This window comes from Odocoileus virginianus, chromosome 22 (genome assembly GCF_023699985.2).
Source record: "Odocoileus virginianus isolate 20LAN1187 ecotype Illinois chromosome 22, Ovbor_1.2, whole genome shotgun sequence".
NCBI lineage: Eukaryota > Metazoa > Chordata > Mammalia > Artiodactyla > Cervidae > Odocoileus > Odocoileus virginianus.
In genome coordinates, this window is record NC_069695.1 from 14,200,280 (window position 1) to 14,224,293 (window position 24,014).

The following is a 24,014-nucleotide window of genomic DNA, read 5'->3' on the forward strand; positions in this document are numbered from 1 at the left end:
TAAATCAGTTTTTGAGTGAATGAATGACTGTTTAGTGAAAGTCGTTCAGTCGTGTCCAACTCTTTGTGACCTCATGTCCAGGCCAGAATACTGGAGTGGGCAGCTGTTCCCTTCTCCGGGGAATGTTCCTAACCCAGGGATTAAAACCAGGTCTCCTGCACTGCAGGCAGATTCTTTACCAGCTGAGCCACAAGGGAAGCCCATGAATGACTGTGTGACTATATAAGTTCTATAGGAGTTTATGCCATGTCTTCATTCAATTTAACTCTACTGTTTTTAGCCCTCCTAGTCAAACCTTGGTCTAATATGGTACTTTTCACTCAGCTTCATTCCATAATGCTCTTTCCTCTTTCTCGTTTATTTCTCATGGTTGCATTAAACTCTTAACTGGGCCACCTGCCCCATTTCCCCATTCTACTCTCCAGATGATAGCTGCCATCTTTCTAAGCCTTGCTTGGAGTCATTTACTAGATCCCTTTTGCACTGGTGTCAAGTCCAAACACCTTAGCATGTCACAAAGCTGTCTAGGGTAATAATTTAAGATTGTGACCTGTAGTTCTGTAACTGTCATCAGGACTTTTGGAGGATAGTAATTCTATTTAATTATACCACATGCTCCCAAGCTTCCAGTTCCTGGTAGAATATTATTAGGCCAGTGGGTGATCCCTCAGAACTTGCAAATAACAGAAGATAATTTTATTCATTTAGGTCTCTGGTGATTTAAAGAGCTATTCTTCAGATCTTTAGCATTCTTTATGAAGGTAACAGACTATGTAATTTTGTAGTACATTATGACCTACTAGTAGCCATTAGTCAGCAAAATGACAAATTTTTTTTCAGCTAAAGAAAGAGTTTTAAGTAACCTGCGGAAGCATGAGGACCCCCAGCCTCCTCTTGTTCTGCAACCGATGAGGCCTCCTGTGCCAGTTATTTCTTCAGCCATGCTCCTGAATCAGAAGGATGCCACTGAGCTGGTGCGCACAGACCTGAATCTGCTGCAACAGCAGGCTAGGTAAGACCACACACTCTCCAGGATCATGGCTGCGTGCTTGCTGCTGTGACATCCTGATGAGTAGTGCCTCGAAGGGCTTCCTCATTAGCCTTGTCACCACGAGGGTGATTTGACCAGACTGGCTCAGATGGTTGTCTTAGTTAACCAAGTCATGACAGATCTTTTCATTTCACATAGAATTATGTGGGTTTCCATGTACTCTGTAAATTGTACGTGTTTCTTGTGCCATTTCTGTTTCAGTAGTGCCAGCTAAATGTTTTCTTAGGCTTCCCCTGAGGAAACCACATAATATTGGAAAGATGGTGTTCAAAGGTAACAGAATGAGATTTATTCTCTTTTGTCACTGCTTTGCTCTCTAAATGTCTGAATTCTTTTAAAAATTACATAGATAACTTGATGTAAGGGCAGGAAATACTCATTTAATATTCTGAGTTCATGTTGGATACAGAATGATCAGCTGTTTGTTTTGATTTTAGCTTGTGATCATGTGAGGAGGATTGTGTGTGTGGAGTAAGTCTGTTTTATTTATAAAGTGAAAGAGTTTATCTTTGTAAAACTCATAGGAATCAATCTTCTATTGGTGTTTTTGGTTTATTCTAGTATCATGTGTGTTGTTTGCACCACACCACACAGGCTACTTGCAGATTACTGAAATAATACAGTTAGGACAATGTTGAAAACTAGCTTATCTGGTCTGCCACATGTCAGTTTGAGTTGCTAATACCTAAGAAGTCACTATATGTGTGTTCAGTTGCTAAATTGTGTCCAACTCTTTTGTGACCCCATGGACTGAAGCTTGCCAGACTTCTCTGTCCGTGTGATTTCCCAGACAAGAATACTGGAGTGGGTTGCCATTTCCTTCTCTAGGGGATCTTCCTGACCCAGGGCTTGAACCTGCGTCTCTTGCATTGGCAGGTGGATTCTTTACCACTGAGCTACCAGGGAACTCACTGGTACTTAAAAATAAGGTTCCCCCGTAGGATGATTAAATTAGCATGAAATTCTCATTTGTTCTTGTGTACTTAAGGATTCATTAAAAAAAAATGTTGATATAACACAAATTTTAAATGGAGCTTTGTTTCTAGCTAAAAAGTCACACTTTTCTTTCCTTTCTTAACTTTCTTGTTAGCCAGTGACTGCCAGGGAGAGGGTTTGGGTAAGTCTTAGCACACACTTTTGGTCTCTTGTTACTGTGAAATTCTTGTGTGTTAGTGTTCACCGATGCAGGCTGAGGGTGACTGGAAGCCTTTATCACTTATCATAAAGCTTTTCCTAAGACTTAAAATAACTTCTGATGATGTTTTTCAGAACTGCAGCTCTTCGGGAATCTCAGCAGGTGGCGCTGGATAGTGAACTGTTGGACACAATGCCCAAGCAGTATGTTAATCGGGAAGAACAGACCACACTACACTTGGAGTGCAGAGGCAGTAGTGGTAAAAAGTGCCAAGGAGCAGCAGTTGTAACAGTTCAAGTAAGATTGAGTTTCCTCATAGTTCCGAGAATTTCATTTGAGTTCCTAATATTAGCATATCATTGAAAAAGACTGAAAGAAATATTTAGTACCTTGTCCCACAACATTTGATAGTTTTGGGGAGAGTAAAGCTACCCATACCGGAATGTCCCCTGGAGAAGAGCATGGCAACCCACTCTAGTATTCTTGCCTGGAGAATCTCTTGGACAGAGGAGCTTGGTGGGCTACAGTCCATGGGATCACAAAGAGTTGGGCATGGCTGAAGCGATTTAGCACAGCACAAAGCTACACACAAAGCTGATCACTTACTTCCATAAGTGCTGATGAGTCTTCCAGGACAGACAGACAGAAATGAAAAGAAAAGTGGAATCATTGAGATGATTCTAAGAGAGAGGTGCTCCAACTGGTCCTTAAAAGACTTTGGTGATGATAGTTTGGATTCAGTGAGAAGAATGTGTGAATGCAGTCACTATCTAGAGGTCAGTGGCTCGATCAGTCTGTTTCCGTTGTCTTGGGGAATAGTGATAGGAATTCACATCGGAAAGGTTGGAGCTCACATTGGAAAGGATCATCACCTGGGATCTTCCCGAGTAAAGATGTGTGCTGCAGATAGTGGGGAGTCACTGAAGGCAGAGGTAGGAGGGCCATGTGGAAAGCAGATCACTTGGGTGGAGCTTGTCGACAGGCCAAAGTTGGGTCTGTGACATTGTAAAGACTTCAAATGGAAGGTTAGCCTTAGTTAACATGTCATAGCACTTAATTGATGCAACGTACTGTCTAAACACTTTATATGTCTAAAAACTTATTTTATCCTCACCACAACACCAAAAGGTGGATATTCTTTTAGTCTGTATTTTTCAGATGAAGAAATACAGACAAGGAGCAATTAAGTTACATGCCCAAAGTGACGGTGCCAGTGCAGGGCAAAACCAGGAAGGCCCAGGCAGAGTGCATGTTCCTTAGGCAATGCAGCTTGCTGTTCGTGCAAGTGAATTCAGAATTTCCTGAGCTGGGAAAGAAATGCTTGGAGGCGGCACTGGCTGCTGCTTGACTGCTTTCACACAGAAATAGCTCCTCTTTTTTGTTAGTTTTTATAAATTGGGGGACTTATTTTTCTGACTTTTGGTTGTCTTTCAAAAATGTCCCTTCTTTTTGTGCCAGTCCTAACAATTCTAATGTAGTTTTCATCAGTCTCTTCTAGGAGACTATTTTCTCTGAAATGTCTTCTTTGAAATAAGTTTTATAGTCATATTTTTCATAACTTTCAAAATTCATTTTTGTTTTTTTCCAACATAGTTGTATGCATCAGTTAAGAAACTTGACCTGGAATGTGAGATTCCTAAATATTGAGACAATATCTTTGGCCAGGTGCTTTATGAAGTTACTTTTCTTTCTCTGTGTGTGTTTCAGTGTGGTTTTATTCCTTCGGTTGCTAATGCTTTAGAAAGACTGAGGTAGAGAAGTATTTAAGAGGGATCACTTGCTAAAATAATAAAACAGGAAGAAAAGTTTGCCAGCTGAGGGTGGAGTTTGAGTTGGTGGGAAAAGGGCTGAAAATGCATCTGGTTGTAATGAAAAAGGAACCTTTTATTACCAATCTGTGTTCTTACAAATACAGTGTTTTTCCATATTTTGAAATTACACATCTATGTCAGGCTGTTAATTCTATATAGAGAAGCGAATTCTCCTACAATGCATTTTTGTAAGTGACTGTTGAGATAAGTACAAAGAAATGTTTTTCCAATTCTGGCTAATAGCTTACTGTTTGAAGAGTTGTAAATATTTGCTGTCCCAGCCAAAGAACAAGTCTGACTGTGTGACTTCCTATTAATTTGCAGGGTCTTGTGATGGAAAATACCACCCAGCAGACCTGGGAGCTTTAAGTCTAAGCCTACCAGTGACCTTTTTTCTTTTTCAGAAAAAAGGATCATAGTCTTGATTTATCTGAACCCTTGAATTGAAATTTCTTTTATAACCTTTAGTTTGTTAATTCTGAAATAAAAAGTTATATCTTTTCTAAAATACCTTCAAAGTAATTTTGATTGGAGGGAGATCAGAAAGAAGATGATATATGACAAGAATTAAATGAATATGGTTTAGATTTTGCATTTACAGACAACGCAAAAAATATTTATGCTTATTTTCAAAAGTAAAATAGGTAGATGCTAAGATCACTTGAAGAAAGAAGTAAAAAAATGAGAAAGGATAGAGGAAAAAAGGGGATTTTATAGATTCTTAAAGAGTTTGAAAAATAGCTGTGTTTTGTGGCCATAACCTCATTAGAAATATCCAAGTTTTCTTAAAGCACATTTTAATTTTCTGCTGACCTTTCTTGTTGCCCTGTGATTTTTCAGTTTGGGAAGTCTCATCATTTGGAAAAATCCAGAAGCTTGGGAACTTCCACTGATGGCTCCTAGAAGTATCAGTATCAACAGTACTATTTACTTCAGCCATTATTTTGCCTGATGATGCTGATGTGCCAGGGGAATTAAAAATGTAAAGACAGCAATCAACTTTTGTAGTCTGAGGCTTAAGTAGGATTTCTTTGGAAGGTTATACAGTAATTGCTAATTACAGCTGTCCTGGGTAGTACTTACTGGTCATAATGTCTAGGAATTGAAGATAAAATTATTTTTTGCTCCTCATTTATGGCTGAAAGCAAAGTAGAGGAAAATTGAAGCTCTAGCTGCCATGAAGTTTCGGGATTATGTATGCAAGTCTGTTAGATTTGCTCTGATTTTTGTTAAAGATTGTACTTGAATCTAAAGTCACCCATTACACAAATGGATAACTTTAGTTTGTAGGAAGAGAAGTATTTGTCAGGAAAAGGGAAAGTGAGTTCTGAGTGTTTATGGATTCATCAAGAAACTGTCACTGGGGGAGAGTATTCCTCCAGGAGGTAGGTTATATAATTGCATGAAACTGTAGCTCTTCTATATACGTGTGTCCAGTGAACACCTCACGGTTGTGACTAGTAGTGTTGATCCTGTTTGACATCATTCTCTCATCTGGTGATGCTGACCATCATGAGGCCTCTGCTAGTCTCCCTGAATCTGTAGCCACTTGTTAGTTTCTTCCGGGCTCCTCTTCATCTGCTCACTGCTTGGATTACTGGTTGTGTTTGGTTCTACTCCTGATCCCCTTCTTCACTGCCATATATGCTGCTTTTTGTCTTCTGTCTGTGCTAGAGTTCTTAATCTAGGATTTGTGAATGGTCTCTGGTGTGTCAGTGAAGCCCCTGAAAGTGTATAGAAAATTTCTTTTCTGGAGAGTTTGTAGATTCAGTCGATCCTCAATAGTCCATGACCCCTGAAAGGTTAGTCCATTTGTTGATGACTCCTGTTCTGTTTGTCAAGTCCAGAATTCTCTCTTGAGTTCCAGGTCTAGACTTTTTGCTTACTTAGCATTCTGTCAATGTCCCAATGATACCTCAAACTCTGTAGGTCCCAAACTAATCTCGTCTTTATCCTTCAAACCTATTTTTTTCTGTAATTCCACCTACCTGGGCTTCCAAGATCTTCCAAGAAGACCTAGGCATCAGTATTCACATCCGTAATCCCACCTCTATACTTCCCATCTAGTCACTTTCTAAGTCATATTGGTTCTGCCTTTGCAATAATTTTGTATTCTTTCTTTGTTTCTGTTGACATTGCCCTGTGGTCAGCCCACTTCTCCCCTGAACTGATATATCAGCCTTCCTGTCCATAGTCTTTCTCCCTGTCTAGTTCATTTTTCCCCATCCATCTTTTAAAACACAAACTGATCTCATTTCCAGGCTAAAAACCCGTGTTGGTTCTTGCATGCTCAGTCACTCATTTGTGTTCAACTCTTTGCAACCCCATGGACTGTAGCCTACCAGGTTCCTCTGTCCATGGGATTCTCCAGGCAAGAATACTGGAGTGGGTTGCCATTTCCTCCTCCAGGGGATCTTCCCGACCCAGGGATTGAACCTGGGTCTCCATTGGCAGGTAGCTTCTTTACCATTGAGTCACTGGCTTCCCGGGTATGTTGGTTCTTTAGTACCTAAAAAGAGTTAATGTCTCTTAGGACCCTTCATAATCTGTTCTTGATCTTTTTCTGGCACATCATTTACCCTCTCTCTCATGCCCTCAGCCTTCTGTTTTTTAACAGCCTGCTCCTTTTCTGTTCTGTAAAGATGGCATGCACATTCATACTTTTGTGCTTAGCCCTATGCTGTTGCTTGTTCTCCCCCACTCATATCTGGGCTCCTGCTCATCCTTTCATTCCTTGGTTCAGTCAGCATCTTTTCTTGAGGTCTTTCTTGACTCCTCTAGTCAGACTGAGATTATTCCTTCCTTTCATCACAGCTTGAGGAGAAATGCTGTCATAGTCACCTGCTCTTTTCCTACCAGACTGTGACCTCTTTGGGAAGTAGAGTTCCTGTCACTATTCGTCTCTGTACCTGTACCACCTAGCACGGCTCTTGGCACATAATAGGTACTTTTAGCACCCCAGAATCAGTCAGTGAAAGCCACAAGCACAACACTTTCTAGGTTGTATTATAACTTGTTGTGTATTACTACTTCTGTAGCTGTTAATGGTTTGAGTTAGCTGAGGGTCAGGATCTTGTCTGTTCATGTTTATATTGTCAGTGTCTCACACAGTCAGTGTCACAGAAAGAATGTGTTTGAAGAAATGAAGAGGATACAAACTCTTCATAATAGTCTCCCTGAAGATATTATTTGACTGTGGAAGACATGGAAATTGGAACTTTTTACTACCAGAAATTGGCAGTCGCTTTTGATTCTGCTTACCTTTGGCCAATTTAATGCTTAATTGGCCAACTTGATGTTTCTATACAAAATCCCAACTTAAACAACACACACTGCTACACTTACCTTTTTAAGTGTACAAGCTTCTCCTGGGCATTCAGTCTTGGAAAGTGGTAAGGATGGGCATACTTCAGTGCATTGCTTTATTTCTCAGCCTGGTTCAGTGTATTTCTCATCCCTTGGGTACTCTGAGATCCCAGGTAATCTGCTAGGGACTTTGCTTACATCATCTCACTTGAGCTTCACGGAATGAGGAAGATGAAGCGGGTTCAGAGAGGCTTGGAAACTTGCCAGAGTCACACAGCTAGTAAGTGGCTCAGTTGGAATCAAGAAATTTTGCTTTTTCCATTCAGTATTGGGAAATGACTAGGCCATTTGCTTTAGCTGTTTCAGCTCTGATTTCAAAGACGAGTTGATCATGATAGTCAAATCTCATTTGAATTAACATAGTACCCTTTTCTTTCTGTGTTAGTGTGATAGGATTGCTTTTTCAGTGATTTCATGGGAAATGATTTTTTATTTCAAGTGTAAATTTTAAAATTAAAACATTTTAGATGTAATTTTGAATGGCTCTTTTGTAAGGATTTCACATTATGTCATGAAAATATATTACTGCTTAATGGAATTTTTCTGTGAGGGAAAGCCCTGGAAATTTCCAGTTGTCTGCAAATGTTTGAACTATGTATAGCTTGTTTGGGGTATACAGAAGCCAAAGATATTTTATGGCAAGTGGGACGTGCCTCTTCTGTGGTTGCCTCTCTTAACAGAAGCCTCTAATAATTCAGTGATATTCCCTGAGGAAATGGCGTGATTTATAATAGGGTTCCTTTTGTTGTACTTTGGTATTGTGGGGCATGTTTGCTGGACCCAGGATTGATTTATGATCATGTGAAAAATTTGCTCATTTCTAGAAATGAAAGACCTACGGAGGGCCTCACATTATTGCAACAACTTACTGAGGCACATGTTCATGCAACTGTTGGATTTCTTTGTCTGCTTAAAATGACTCAAGTGGAAGAGCTTCCAACATGCTGCTTTTTGTCTAAAACTTGTAATTGTGAGCTGGTGATCATTCAGCCTCTCTTACCTCCACTCTAGTAAGAAAAGAAAACTTTTAACAGAGGTGGGAGCTATGAACAAAAATAGGTAGACTAGGAAATTATGATAATTTAGGCATATTTTTGTGGGGAAATCTGAACTTTCCTGAACTCATTAATTTCTTTTACTCTTTAGCATTAAGTCGTTTCTACAACATGGAGTGGTGGTTTTAAAGTTGGAGTCAGAGAGTGCTTTTAGTATCATCTCTCTGCATTTCCCTGTTAAGTGAGCCTCTCTTCTTTCTTACTCATTGTCTTTCCACTTCCCTTCATTCTTCCTGTCTTCCTTCCTCCTCTCAGATTCTCTTTCCCTCTCTTTGGCTGCTTGCTCTCCAGGTCAACCAAGGGCTGTGACTCAAAGACCCAGTCTAATTGTAGTTGGTGACAATTTTGCCAAAAAAACCGACTGCACATATTCTTAACACATTTTGGGCTATTAAACATTGGCCTGTTACTTTAAAGTTTTTAAATAAAGTATTTGTATTGGTTCGTTATGTGGTTTACTGGAAACAGTTTACTTTTTTTAATCTTTTGTTTCTCCAGTAAAAATTAATCATGATTATCATTACATATTCTTGGAGAGGCACTTTTCTGCCTCTTGATTCATAATAACGGCTTATCCTTGAAAAGTTTTGTGAAGATTTTTAACACAGCATTGGTGAGCTTTATGAAAGGGTTATTATCATGATCATAAAAGTAGGTGGTCAGCATGTCATCTGTTAGAGTTGAGCTGCTCTGCGCTGCTGTGCAAAGTAAAACAAGCAGGACCATTGTACTTTGGGAGCATTCAATCTAGAATTTATGAAAATAAACCTGGTGGGGATATCACTGTGGTGGTGGCTGAGGCCTGGGTTTGGTAAGGTGCATATAATGGAAAATATAGCCTTTACTGCTCACCCATGTGATTGGGGAAGACCATGTGAAGAGACTGGAGGGTTTAAAATTGCTGCCTTCTAAATGAAATGGTCTTTTCAGCGTTTCCTGCTATGCCTTCAATATAAGTCCCAATTGCCTCGCCAGCTCTAAAGGTCTCCCTTAGACAGGCCCCCTTGCTCCCCAGTCTGATTACATTGCAGTCTTCAGCCCTGACTCCCTACTTGGCTGAGCTCCTCTTTGCTGTCCCTCTCTCCTCCTGTCCCCACAGCTGCTACACTGGTTCTGTCTTTGGGTTGCAACCTGGGCCTCGGATATTCTCTGCATGTATCCACAGGCAAAAAAGGGCATTAAAAATGCACAAACCAAGTAGTTATCACTTAGGTCACCATTCAGTTAATTAGAGAAAGGGATATTAACAACCTCTCAACTAAGAAAGACATAATCTGAAATAAAGGATTGTTGGTGCTCAATCACTAAGTCATGTCCAACTATTTGTGACCCCATGAACTGTAGGACACCAGGCTTCCCTGTCCTTCACTATCTCCCTGAGTTACTCAAGCTCTTGATCATTGAGTTGGTGATGCCATCCAACCATTTCATTCTTCATTGCCCTCTTCTCTTATGCTCAGTCTTTCCCAGTATCAGGATCTTTTCCAATGAGTTGGCTCTTTGCATCAGGTGGCCAAAGTATTGGAACTTCAGCATCAGTCTTTCCAATGAATATTCAGGATTGATTTCCTTTAGGATTGACTGGTTTGATCTCCTTGCTATCCAAGGAACTCTCAAAAGTCTTGTCTCAAGAGCACCATAGTTTGAAAACATCAGTTCTTCAGCTCTCAGCCTTTTTTCTGGTCCAGCTCTCACATCTGTACATGACTATTGGAAAAACCATAGCTTTGACCATACCGACCTTTATCAGCAAAGTGATGTCTCTCTGCTTTGTAATACACTGTCTAGGTTTGTCACAGCTTTTCTTCCAAGGAGCAAGCATCTTTTAATTTCATGACTTCAGTCACCATCTGCAGTGATTTTGGAGCCCAAGAAAATAAAACCTGCTGTTGTTTCCATTTTTTCCCCATCTATTTGCTATGAAGTGATGGGACCAGATGCTATGATCTTAGTTTTTTGAATGTTGAATTTTAAGCCAGCTTTTTCACTCTCTTCTTTCACATCCATCAAGAGGCTCTTTAGTTCTTCATTTTCTGCCATTAGAGTGGTATCATCTGCATATCTGAGGTTGTTGATATTTCATCCAGCAGTCTTGATTCCAGCTTGTGATTCATCCAGCCTGGCACTTCCCATGATGTACTCTGCATATAAGTTAAATAAGCAGGGTGACTATATACAGCCTTGATGTACTCATTTCACAATTTTGAACCAGTCCATTGTTCCATGTCCGGTTCTACCCCTTGCTTCTTGACCTGCATACAGGTTTCTTAGGAGGCAGGTAAGGTAGTCTGGTATTCCCATCTCTTTAAGGTTTTTCCAGTTTGTTGTGATCCATGTAGTCAGAGGCTTTAGTGTAGTCGGTGAAGCAAAAGTAGATGTTTCTCTGAAATTCCCTTGCTTTTGCCGTGATCCAACAGATGTTGGCCATTTTATCTCTGGATCCTCTGCCTTTTCTAAATCCAGCTTTTACATCTGGAAGTTCTTGGTTCATATACTGCTGAAGCCTGACTTGATGGATTTTGAGCATTACCTTGCTAGCATGTGAAATGAGTGCAGTTGTGTGGTAGTTTGAGCATTCTTTGGCATTTCCCTTCTTTGGGATTGGGATGAAAACTGACTTTTTCAGTCCTGTGGCCACTAAGTTTTCTAAATTTGCTGGCATATTGAGTGCAACACTTTAACAGCATCATCTTTTAGGATTTGAAATAGTTCAGCTGGAATTCTGTCAACTCCGCTAGCTTTGTTCATAGTTAATACTTCCTAAGACCCATTTGACGTCACACTGCAAGATACCTGGCTCTAGGTGAGTGATCACACTATCATGGTTATCCAGGTCATTAAGACCTTTTTTGCATAGTTCTGTGTATTCTTGCCACCTCTTCTTAATCTTTTTTGCTTCTGTTATGTCCTTGCCATTTCTGTCCTTTATTGGGCCTATCTTTGCATTAAGTGTTCCCTTGATATCTCCAGTGTTCTGGAGATTTCTAGTGTTTCCCATTCTGTTGTTTTCCTCTATTTCCTTGCGCTGATCACTGAGGAAGGCTTTCTTATTCTCCTTGCTATTCTCTGAAACTCTGCATTCAGTTGGGTATATCTTTTCCTTTCTCCTTTGCCTTTCACTTCTCTCCTTTTCTCAGCTATTTGTAAGGCCTCCTCAAGACAACCATTTTGCTGTCTTTCAGTTCTTTTTCTTTGGGATGGTTTTGGTCACACCACCCATACAGTGTTATGAACTTCTGTCCATATTTCTTCAGGCACCCTGTCCATCAGATCTAATCCCTTGAATCTGTTTGTCACTTCCATTGTATAATCATGAGGGATTTGATTTAGGTGATACCTGCATGGTCTGGTAGTTTTCCCTATTTTCTTCAATTTAAGTCTGAATTTTGCAATAGGAGTCATGATCTGAGCCACAGTCAGCCCCAGGTCTTGTTTTTGCTGACTGTATAAAGCTTCTCCATCTTCAGCTACAAAGAATAAAATTAATCTGATTTCAGTATTGACCATCTGGTATTGTCTTTGTATGCCAGTATGTTCTCTTGGCAAAGAGAACTCTGTTAGCCTTTGCCCTAGTTCATTTTGTACTTCAAGGCCAAACTTGCCTGTTACTCCAGGTATCTCTTGACTTCCTACTTTGTCACTCCAATCCCTATGATGAAAAGGATATTGTTTTTTATGTTAGTTCTAGAAGGTCTTGAAGGTCTTCATAGAACTGTTCGATTTCAGCTTCTTCAGCCTTAGGGGTTGGGGCATGAAAAGTGAAAGTGAAAGTCTCTCAATCGTGTCTGACTCTTTGAGACTGTATTGACTGTAGCTCTCCATGCTCTTCTGTCCGTGGAATTCTCCAGGCCAGAATGCTGGAGTGGGTAGCCATTCCCTTCTCCAGGGGATCTTCCCAACCCAGGGATTGAACCCAGGTCTCCCGCATTGCAGGCGGATTCTTTACCAACTGAGCCGCCAGGGAGGCTCAGGAATACTGGAGTGATTGGCCTACCCCTTCTCCAGCGGATCTTCCCGACTGTGGAATTAAACAGGGGTCTCCTGCATTGCAAGCAGATTCTTTACCAGCTGAGTTACCAGGGTTGGGACATAGACTTGGATTACTGTGATGCTGAATTGTTTGCCTTGGAGAGGAACCAAGATCATTTTGTCATTTCTGAGATTGCACCCAAGGAGTGCACTCTTGTTGACTTGTAAGGGCTACTCTTTTTTTTGCCAAATGATTCTTGTCCACAATAGTAGATATCACGGTCATCTAAATTAAATTTGACCATTTGCTTCTGTTTTAGTTCACTGATTCCTAAAATGTCAGTGTTCACTCTTGCCTTTGCCTTCTTGACCACATCTAGTTTACCTTCATTCATGGACCTAACGTTCTGGGTTTCTGTGCGATATTGGTTTTTACAGCATTGGACTTTTACCACCAGACACATCATCCACAACTGGATGTCATTTCCACTTCGGCTCACCCTTTCTTACTTTCTAGTTATTTCTCTCCTCTCTTCCCCAGTAGCGTTGTTGTTGTTCAGTTGCTAAGTCATGTCTGATTCTTAGCAACCCCATGACTGCAGCATGCCAGGCCTCCCTGTCCCTCACCATCTCCTGGACTTCGCCCAAGTCCATGTGCGTTGAATCAGTGATAGTGTCCTATCATGTCATCCTCTGTCACCCCCTTCTCCTCCTGCCCTCAATCTTTCCCAGCATCAGGGTCTTTTCCAATGAGTCTGCTCTTTGCATCAGGTGGCTAAAGTATTGGACCTTCAGCTTCAACACCAGTCATTCCAATAAATATTTAGGGTTGATTTCCCTTAGTATTGACTGGTTGATCTCCTTGCTGTCCAAGGGACTCTCAAGAGCCTTCACCACCAGAATTTGAAAGCATCAATTCTTTGGTGATCAGCCTTCTTTGTGGTCCAACTCTCACATCTGTACATGACTGCTGGACAAACCATAGCTCTGACTATACAGACCTTTGTTGGCAAGTGATGTCTTTGCTTTTTAATACACTGTCTAGGTTTGTTATAGCCTTTCTTCCAAGAAGTAAGCATCTTCTAACTTCATGGCTACAGTCATCATCTGTGGTGGTTTTGGAGTGCAAGAAGAGAAAATCTGTCACTGCTTCCACTCTTCCCCCTTCTATTTGTCATGAAGTGATGGGACCAGATGCCCAATATACCCTAGTAGCATATTGGACACCTGCTGACCTGAGGGGCTTATCTTATGGTGTCATATCTTTTTGCGCTTTCATACTGTTCATGGGATTCTCAGGATAAGAATACTGAAGTGGTTTGTCATTCTCTTCTCCAGTAGACCATCTTTTCCCAAACTCTCCATCATGTCCAGTCTGTCTTGGGTGGCCCTGCCCCACATGGCTTATAGCTTCATTGAGTTACACAAGGCTGGATCCCTGTGACCATTTGGGTTAGTTTTCTGTGATTGTGTTTTTCATTCTGGGGGTCATGTGATTGTAGGTCTTGCTGCTTCTATCTGCCCTCTGATGGATGAGGATAAGAGGCTTGTGCAAACTTCCTGATGGGAGGGACTGGCTGTGGGGAAAACTGAATCTTGGTGTGGTGAGCAGGGCCTTGTTCTGTAAATCTTTAATCCGATTTTCTACTGATGGGTGGAGCTGTGCTCCCTCCCTGTTAGTTCTTTGGCCTGAGGCGTCCTAGGCTCTAGGTTGGGCTGGAGGTGTCTTCTAAAAGGGCTTACAGGACACAGGCTTTCCAGAACTGCTGCTGCCAGTGCCTCTGTCCCCGTGGCAGTCCACTGCTGACCCGCACCTCCACACAAGACCCTCAAACACTCACAGGCAGGTCTGGCTAAGTCTGTGGGGGTCACACCCCTTTACCCTGCGTCCTGGTGCACACAAGTATTTGTGCCCTCCAAGAGTCTCTGGGGGGTGTGGGGTTTGATTCAAACGTGATCGCACCCCTCCTACCAACTCATTGCCACTTCTTCTTTGTCGTTTGATGTGGAGTATCTTTTTTTTGGTGAATTCTAGCATACTCCTGTCAGTGGTTGTTCAGTAGCTAGTTGCGATTTGGTGTTCTTGTAGGACAAGATGAGCACACGTCCTTCTACGCTACCATCTCGGTAGGATAGTTCTAAAAAATTGAAATGATTTTAGTTTTTTTTCAAACCTCAATAAATTCTTATTTTTCACATCTTTGTTGAGAACCAGTAAAATTCTATCAAAGACCAGATTTCAAGATCCACTGAAATTAGTCAATTGCTCTTTGCTCAGCATGCAACTGATTTGGTCATTTCTCATATTTTATCTTATTTTTGGTATTTCTTTTATAAATATATATCTTTTCTACCTCCAGTTGTTTTATTAACAGATTTGTGTCATCCTCTTTTTATGGTTTTGTGCAGATGAGACCTGCAGGCCCAGTGTCAGATTACGTGTGTTTCTGGATTGGGGGAACAGAGAAGGGTTACAGTTCTGGGTAGGGATGGTCAACAGGAGAGGGCTTGATGTGCCTCAAGAAAAGCCCCAGTGGTTGGAAGCCGTTGAGTTTATTTTTGATGAGAATTGGAGCATTGAAGCATAAGTGGCATAGAACATAGCCTACCAAAAAGCTCTGAACCAGCAACAAACTAATTCAAGTTTGATTCTTCATGAAAAGCTTGAGATTCTTAGTTTTTTTTTTTTGACATTTTTGCCCCCATCCTCCTCAGGTTCAACGGAGAATCTTGTTATAGTATTAGTTGTAATAATATTTTCTTTATCAAATACCCAGGATATTTGTAATAAAGTGTCTTCTCTAGAAACCTGTAGGGGCAAATAAATCTGTTGACCAGTCTAACTTTTGTTAGTTTGAAGGTATGCATAAGAATGAAGCAGTAAGCCAACAGCTTCATGTTCTGCGAAAAGAAGTGAAGCAGTTGCAAGCAGAAGCTGCTAAACCACCATCACTTAATATTGTGGAAGCCGCTGTGCATGCTGAAAACTTGATTACGTAAGTTTTGAGGGCGTTCTAATTTAAAATACTAGTTAGTTATTACTGATACCAATCATACTTGCTACTGTCCCCCCAGTCACCTACTAATTAACTAGTATAGGAATTAGCAGCCTTTGGACCAAATCTGACCTGCCGTCTATTTTTATAAGTAAAGTTTTATTGTGACATAACCATGCCCAAGTACTTAATTTAACGTGTATGGCTTTTATGTTCCAGTGGCGAAGTTGAATATTATGACAATTTATAGCCCATAAAGCATAAAATATTTACTGTCTCTTTATAGAATAATTTTGCTGACCCTTGAATTAGGAGGTGATACATTACATTAGAATCTAATCTGGAGAGATTTAGTACTTAAGCTTTATATTAAAGGCACATTTACTCAGGAAGTCATCATCATTAGTTCAGATTATTGAGCAAAGTTTGCAGTAGAATTGCTCATGGCTCACAAGTGTAGTTGCTGGCTTGCGTTTGACCATCCATGGTGGTTTCTTTTGAAGCTCAAAGCCACCAGGATATTACCTGGGAAGGGAGAGGTTGACTCACCAGCAGCTAATCCCCCTGTAGATTAGGATGGTGGTGTGGATGGGGGCATAGAGACCTTTTGTGAGTTACATTGGAAGGGTCTGGGAAGGAGGAGGAGATAAAGTGAACAAGAGGTTGCTATTTCTTTTTCTGGAAAAGAAACTCAAAACAGAGTAAGAATTAGAAGAGACATCTTTTATACTAGGATCATCTTCTATAAAAAAATCTTTTTCTTCAACCTAAATCATTGTTTTAGATTTTAAAATTTAGAGAAATCAAGGTTCTTATTTTTAAAAACATGTGTTTATATAATATACAACATTGAGTAATATTTGGATTAGTTGGATAATTTGGAAAAATTGGATGTAAAATTGTGTATTGCATACAACTGTGAAAATATTTAATGTTAATAAAGGCTGCGTTTCCCCCCTCCAGGAGGACATAAAGTCATTTCTGTGTACTGGAGATAAGTTGCTGGGCTTCCCTGGTGGCTCAGGAAATAAAGAATCTGCCAGCAATGCAGGGGACCCAGGTTCAGCCCCTGAGTTGATAGATCCCCTGGAGAAGGGAACGGCTATCCACTCCAGTACTCTTGCCTGGAGAATCCCATGGGTAGAGCCTGGTGGGCTGCAGTCCATGGGGTCTGCATGACTACATGACATGACCGAGTGACTAGCACACTGTCACTTTGACATATGAAAATACTTAATGTTAATAAAGGCTAATCCCCCCACCCTAACCCTAGGAGGACATAAAATCATTTCTATGTGTTGAAAATAAGTTGTTGCGTCAAGTTGTAAGCTATCCTGTGAAATATTTCTAAAGTGACATTTGTGGGGGGCTCTAAGGACTCTGAGAATATTGCCTGAGAAATGTAGAGTATCAGGGAAACACCGTGGGTCTGAACTCTCTTGCTGTAGACCGGTATCCTTACCAATGTTTTCCCACAGGGCCTTAGTGAACGCCTACCAGTCGCAGCCCACCCCTGGGGTTCAGAAGGTTGGCATCAGCCTCTTCTTTACTGTTGTGGATTATGTCAGTGACGAGACCCAGCGTCATCCTCCCACAAGGCAGTTCTTTACTTCATGCATTGAGATCTTGGGACAGGTAAGGTTATCCTGTGTTTTTAGCCTTCTTTACATATGATGAGTCCCTGCAGTGTCCTCATTAGATATAATCAGGGTTGACTCCACACTTACAGGTTCAGAGTCTTACCTAATTCAGAAGCCCCTTTGAATTGTTGACTTCTCAAGATGCGGTTAGAATTGCTGGTATGGAATTCTGCTTTTCAGAGAGAGTTGTTAAATTATTAGTATATGAAAGTCACCAGGGAGATGTCAAATTCTATTGTATGCCATTGATGTTAATGATATTAACTATATGAGACTATTGTTTATAAAATGCTTTTATAATAAAAAATCATTAAAATAATAAATAAATTTAAAAAATCATTATTTTATTTCATCCTTACAATGACTCTGTGTGATTGGTAGCATTTCAGTGTTAACAATGAGAAAAACTAGCCTCTAAAAGATTGAGTGACTTGCCTAAAGAACACAGCTGGTGAGCCCTGGCGGCGAGAGGGAGCCCAGGTATTCTGACTCAGTGTTCGGTGCTTGCTCCACCTCTGCACTGCTGCCTCTCAGTTGCTGCTCACAATTTATTTGCTTGACTTAACTCTTAAATATATGGGTATTTAGAAAGGACAGGGGCAATGAATCCATGCAGATTTATGAAATGTGTCATTAAAGCAAGGAATGCCACTTGCTGGAAAATATAGAAAATTAACCATGTACTTTTCTTCAAATTCAATTAAATGAGTGGTTATTTATTGGATACTTTTAGGGAGGTGATGCTGAGCAGATATTAAAGTATATTTTTTAGAAATGTTTTTCCTAATTATGAAATCAACGAGTGCTTATTATAAGCAATACAGACAGTGTAAAAAGTATAAAGAGAAATTTCTTATAATCCTAATCTCCTGGAGATACTGGTTACATAGCTAACGTTTCCTTATAGTTGATCTTGTGTGTCTGTGTCTATTGGTATATGTGTGTATGTGTAAAAATAATGTATCATTCTTATATATATATATAGAGAGAGAGATAGGGATACACACTTTAGCATATGCTATTTTTTTCATTCAAACACATTTTAGACACTATTCCTTGATAATAAGTAAAAACCTGCATCATAGTATTTAATATATAGTGTTCCATAATACAGATAATACCTTGTAATGTATTGAGCCAGTGCTCCCTGGATAAATATTTAGGTTGGTTGGTTGTTTTGCTGCTGTAAGCCTGAACTAAATATTCTTACATACCTTTGTGAAATTATTAGACTGTTTTTCCATAGGATAATTTCTTAGAAGTATGATCACTATGTCAAAAGGATTAGCAATTGATGTATATTGTCATACTGTCCTCCTGTTTACACCTATTTACATTGTAATAACAGGGTTCAATTTATTATTCTCCATGTTAGAATTAACATTAGGACTGATCATTCTTTTTAGGTCTTGCTAATCTAATAAGGGAAGTGGTGCTTTGTGATTATTTTAAGTTGTATTTCTTTAAGTATTAGTTCAGTTGCATGATTTTTCAAATGATTTAATAATTTTTTCTGAATTTTCTGGTTTTTGTTCTTTGCACATTTTCTGCTGGGAAGTTTCTTGCTTTTTGATTGCTTTGAAGAGCTCCTCAGACTGTTAACCTGGTGTCTGGAACATGTTACAATTTTTCTACTTTGTCGTTTTTCTATTATTTTATGATTTTTTTTGCCATATAGAAGTCAAAATTTTTATATATTCAAATCGATCAGTCTTATCCTTTATTATTTGTCTCTGATCAAATTTATCAAAGCTTTCCTAAGCCTGAGATTAAATATCAACTTATATTCTAATACTCTTAAACATTAGAACAAGTTAAAACAAGGTGTATATTAATTATGAAAGTTAGCTTTTTAAAAGTATTAAAAGCATATCTCAATAAAGTCTGTAACCTAGAATCTTTTTTTTTTTCTTGACATAGTGCAGAATCACTTTAGATACTTAGTAATCATGGTAGGTACACTGCAAATTTCTGGATTCAGATTATCCCAGTATTTTAATCTTTTAAATATTTTCTTTGACTTGTCCAAACCAAATGAATGGATTATCCAGAATTTTTAATATAGGTTACATCGAAAGTGATAGATTTATCTATGTTGATTTTAGATTTCTTTTGATTGTTTCATATTTTCATTTGGAAAAATTTCTGTTAGCCATATACGCTATTCCTTAAAACTTGGTTGCTCAAAGAAAAGCTGGGGAGGGGAGAATTTGGTGACATTTTCCCTTTTCAATTCTTCTAAGGTATTTATCAGTGGCACTCAATCAGAATGCAGAAGAGTCCTTCAGACCATTCTGAAGGACAGAAGGCTCTGCTCCCTCTTGTCTCCTTTCTTCACTCCCAGTGCTGCGCCTGCGGAGTTCATCCAGCTCTACGAGAAGGTGGTGAAGTTTCTGCGTGAGGACAACAGTGATATGATTTTCATGCTGCTGACCAAGGTGAGGTGTGACTCAGTCCTATGTTGTCATTGAGATGTAGGTCCTGCTGTTGTTTCCCTGTGCCTCAGAAATGCAAGGCCCTTGGAGCTCTTCTCCAGGGGGACTGGAGGCAGACAGGCCCTTTTCACGTTTGATGTCATCTTCAAGTAGTCCGATCCCATAGCTGCTGCTTCTGGATGCATTGATTATGTCCTGTAGGACAGTCTCACCACATGTAGTATAAAAAAGACCAGCTCCCAAGCTCTTTAAAAACTTCCTACAGTTTTGAAATATTTATAGTAATAATTTGGTACATCCTTCTTTTGAATATGTCTTGAATTTATGCCTTAATTGTGTTTGATAATTGAGTTGTTAATATGTCAGATGTTACCAGTTGAGAAATCAGAGCCTTAGCTATTTTGCTTTCAATTGTACTTCTCTGACATCTGTAAATCATAAAACTTGGACATTTTTTAGGACGTGGAGACTGATCCCAATTTTTAATAGGGGAAAGCATGTTTTATAGTTTGGAATTCTGGAAGGTGAGATCAACACCCTGAATTTTCATTAACTGATGAAGATTTAGAAACATGGCCACTATAGTGAAGGAGATAGTTGCATAAAGTCGCCACTTGTTTGTGGCAGTGTGACCAGTGAAGAAGAACTACACAGTTCTGATCCTTGTTTTATAGGAAAAACTTACCAACAAGGTTCTTAAATTGTAAAAAAGCTTGCGAAGCTGAAAAAATTGCTTCTGCAACCCCAAGAGTGAAGTAGAGATGGAGATATAATGGCTCCATTAGTTATTCAACTGCCTAGATTCTTTTAAGTGTATAAATTTTAGTTTCAATCCTTACGAAAAGCTAAATACTAGGTAAACTTTGACTTTCAAACTAAATTGCACATAATTTGCTCTATTGCAATCAACTTTCTAGTATAAATAAAACTGCTTCTTATTTCTTTTTCTTTTTAGTTCGATCTTAAGCAATGGTTAAACTCGACTAAACCTCCTCTGTCTGATCGTACCAGGCTTCTGGAGTCCATTCATTTGGCACTTACTGCCTGGGGCCTTGAACCAGACGAAGATATTTTGATGCCATTTAATCTTTTCTGTAAGCACTGGACTTACCTTCTTCTGTACCAGTTTCCTGACCAGTACAGTGACATTCTCAGGCTGCTGATGCAAAGTAAGTGTCTTGATTGTGACTGATTAGATCGCAATGAATGTTCAGTATGACATTAACCATTCCACAGATGTCATCCAAAAATGTAAAAATAATACAAGCATGCAGGAGTTTAGAATTACTAATCTTCACCCGAAATGCTCAATGAATAATGCCCTAAAGGTTGCTGTCTGTAAAAATGGTCTGTTGTCAGATTGGGCCCTAATTGGGCAGGACCGCTCTTGGACATTGGAGTCCACAGTCCTGCGTGCACTTCTTTACTTTGATTTTGCAGCTGTCTTGACCGGGGTGGGCCTGCTTACTCTGGTGACTATAGATTTGGGAATAGAAGAAAGTTGCTCCTTTACAATGTGCTTTAATATACCAGTTGGTTTTTTTCTAGTTTCAAAATGGTGGATACAGTTAGGGTTGCATGTGCGCCCCCACAGCCCCACTAATTTTTTGACTCTTGTATTTTGCAAATGAATTTTACCCCAGTATAATGATACACTGTTTTTATATTATCCAAGAGAAAGAGCAACATTAAATTTTCCAAATTCCCACTGTTTTTATCCCCCTCCTGCAGTTTTCCATCAGAGTGTTGGAGAAATAAAGGGGAAATAAAGAGTGCAGACTTTTTAATTTTGAAATTTCACTCGGCAGGAATTTTATTGAAATTTGAAAAATGAAATAGTATTTACTGTATTCATGTAAACTTCATACTGTTTATTGATGTAATGGAACACTAAATTTTACATTGTGTCACATCTTTGTGTCACTTTATAGAAATAGTTTTATGAATAAGCTAACGATCTTATGTATTGGACTACTTGAAGAATGTATAGTCTAATATTCAAAGCCCTTCAAAACGTTCATTATTTCTTACAGAGGCAGGTTACAGGGTAGGTGGGGAGTGGTGGTACAGACGTGCACTTGTATAATTTTTAATGTTTATTTACATAGCTAAGTTTTACTCCTAAGTTTTCAAAATTTGATTAAACATATATTGCGGAATTTCCCCCTGAAACCTTTTATTTTTTTTAAATATTTATTTGGCGTCAGGCCTCAGGCCTCAGCTATGGCACTCAGGATCTTCCTTGTGTGTTGCGGGCTTTCTGGTTATGGTCACTGACCCAGTTGCCCTGTGGTATGCGGGGTCTCATTTCCCCACCAGGGATCGAACCCGCATCCCCTGCCCTGCACAGTAGACTCTTAACCACTGGACACCAGGGAAGCTCCCTTCCCTGAAGCCTTTTAAAGAGATTAATTGTTTATACAAGCAACCATTGACTTGGATTTGGCAGAAAAGTTTTAATTTAGCAGGAAAAGTAGTTCAGTTACAGGCTTAAGACTAACAGTACCACCTCTGTCAGATTCCATGACCTTCAGCCTCCTGGTGTTCCATCCCTCCCTGGCCGCCATGGCAGTGTTCCCAGGGCTTTACCCATTGCTAATCTGTCTTCATTTGCCCTGGGTGAGCCCACTGCAATTTCCCCTGGCTTCACTGCCATTTTCTTGGTGTGCATGACTCCATCCAGATCTGCCCTTCTGAGCCACTGTTGTCCTACTTGAGCCGAGCCACTTCCTGGTGGTAAGGGCCTGAGGGTGTAAATTCCTGCCCTCTGGGAAGTGGAAGCTTTGCAGGTAGCTCTGTGCTGGTTGGTAGTCTCTACTTTTGCATATTGTCTCTGTGTTGCTTTAGGTCTTGCCTGTTACAGGAGGAGGGTGTTAGATAAGTATGAGACTTTTTCTGAAGAGAGCATAGACTCTGCAGCTGTATTCTGTTCCATGGCTCCTTTGTTTCTCTCACATCGTCCAGCCAGAAAGATGCACCTTTACCATTCCCCAGTCACGGGCTCACAGATGCCAGCTCAGATGGCTCTGCTGTGTTCACTCCCAGCAGCGTTACCGAGATTAAGGAAAGTCAGGTGTCCACCTGCACAGATCTTTCAGCAGGTTCTCTGAACTTTGCTCTCTTTACCATAGACCTTTATGAATATGTTTTGGATGTTTCCTTAATGCTCATTCATTCGTAAAGTACATGTGTTCTTAGATTCATGTTGAACAGTTAGTTTGTGAAGGATGCTGACTTGCTGTCCTCTGTCCACACCCTGGAAGGCTCTGCTGAACAGCTGCTGAGCCCCGAGTGTTGGAAGGCCACCCTGAGAGCCCTGGGCTGCTGCACCCCAGGCTGCCCACAGGGGGCAGCCTCTGCGGAGAGCACGGCGCTTCAAAGTTCTGATGTTCTCTTGTCTGACAAGCAGGTGTGTAGCTCTCGCCTCTATAAAGTTTTGTTTTTTTTTAAATAACTAGAGCACATTTAAAATTTATATCTAAAAATGCATCTCTTTATCTTCAAGAGCCCTGTGCTTTCCTTGTCAGTCATCTCCTGTTCCCTCCATCCCCTGCCCCATCTCCACTGCCCTGTGCCTGGATCACCTTTCTCTCGTGCCTCAGTCTGATTCTTGCTCCTCGGTTCCTGAATAGCCCAGGCCCAGCCCTTTGTATCTCCCCTTCCCACTTTCACCCTCCTGCTTCACTGGCTCCTGTGAGTAGGTTTCATGCAGTTGTTCCCCAGAGCTGTCGGCTTCATCAGTTTTACATGACGTGAGTTCACGTGAATTTATATGAAAAAATGGTTCCTTTACTTTCGAAAAGGAGTTTGAAATCTGTTGATTTACTTTTCATATGCTATGTACCTTTGTAATTAGGTTACAAAGCCAAAGCTCTTCGTCTCAGCCTACTGTAATATTCTACTAAAGGTAGATATTCAGTAAGCATTTTTAAAAATTGGTCATTTTTTTCCAGGTAATGGAGACTATACAGTGGCTGTCAAACTTTTTTTATAAGCTTCGGTTATCCACATTGGACTTTAAAAGTTTTGGTTTATTCTCAAAATGGAGTCCTTATATAGCAGATATGAAGACATTCTTGGGCTATCTTGTAAAAAGGCTGCTTGACTCAGAAATGGCCTGCTTGGCCCAAGACCCATCTGCCAGTAGCAAAACAGGTAATATGCCTTTAGAGCAACATAGAGCTTAGGTGTTCTGACCTTCCATTAGGAGAGACTTGAATAGAAACTAAAATATTTAAATCTTGGTGATAAATCTGTATATCTGAGAGTTACGAAGAAAAAATAGGAAATACACAGTACGAGTGTGAACCCATATATGTGTCGTACCTGTGTTCACTTACATAGTGGGTGCTTGCTTCACCCTGTCTTTGTAAGGTGAAATACAAAGATATAGGTTTTGGTCTCCAATTCTCTCTTCCTATTATTTATCTCATTAAGAGTATTTAAGTTTTTATTTAAAAAAATGTGTGTTATAAAATTGTCTGTGACAATGTATTATAATAAAACTTGTCCAATTTAAGAAATTTTATTGCAGCAAATGAAAAGTGAAACATGCT

The 24,014-nt window shown here is 40.0% G+C and overlaps 1 protein-coding gene across 2 annotated transcripts in view; it reads left to right on the top strand.

Annotated features, from left to right (window-relative positions):
* Nucleotides 1-24,014, top strand: part of EPG5 (ectopic P-granules 5 autophagy tethering factor) — a 128,324-nt gene that overhangs the window by 71,186 nt on the left and 33,124 nt on the right. For both annotated transcript variants that reach the window (XM_020870961.2, XM_020870962.2), the window contains exons 26-33: nt 841-1,012; nt 2,321-2,483; nt 15,241-15,383; nt 16,862-17,018; nt 19,267-19,461; nt 20,414-20,627; nt 22,722-22,867; nt 23,412-23,613. In XM_020870961.2, the coding sequence (XP_020726620.2) occupies nt 841-1,012; nt 2,321-2,483; nt 15,241-15,383; nt 16,862-17,018; nt 19,267-19,461; nt 20,414-20,627; nt 22,722-22,867; nt 23,412-23,613 (1,392 nt within the window). The remainder of the gene's footprint in view (nt 1-840; nt 1,013-2,320; nt 2,484-15,240; nt 15,384-16,861; nt 17,019-19,266; nt 19,462-20,413; nt 20,628-22,721; nt 22,868-23,411; nt 23,614-24,014) is intronic.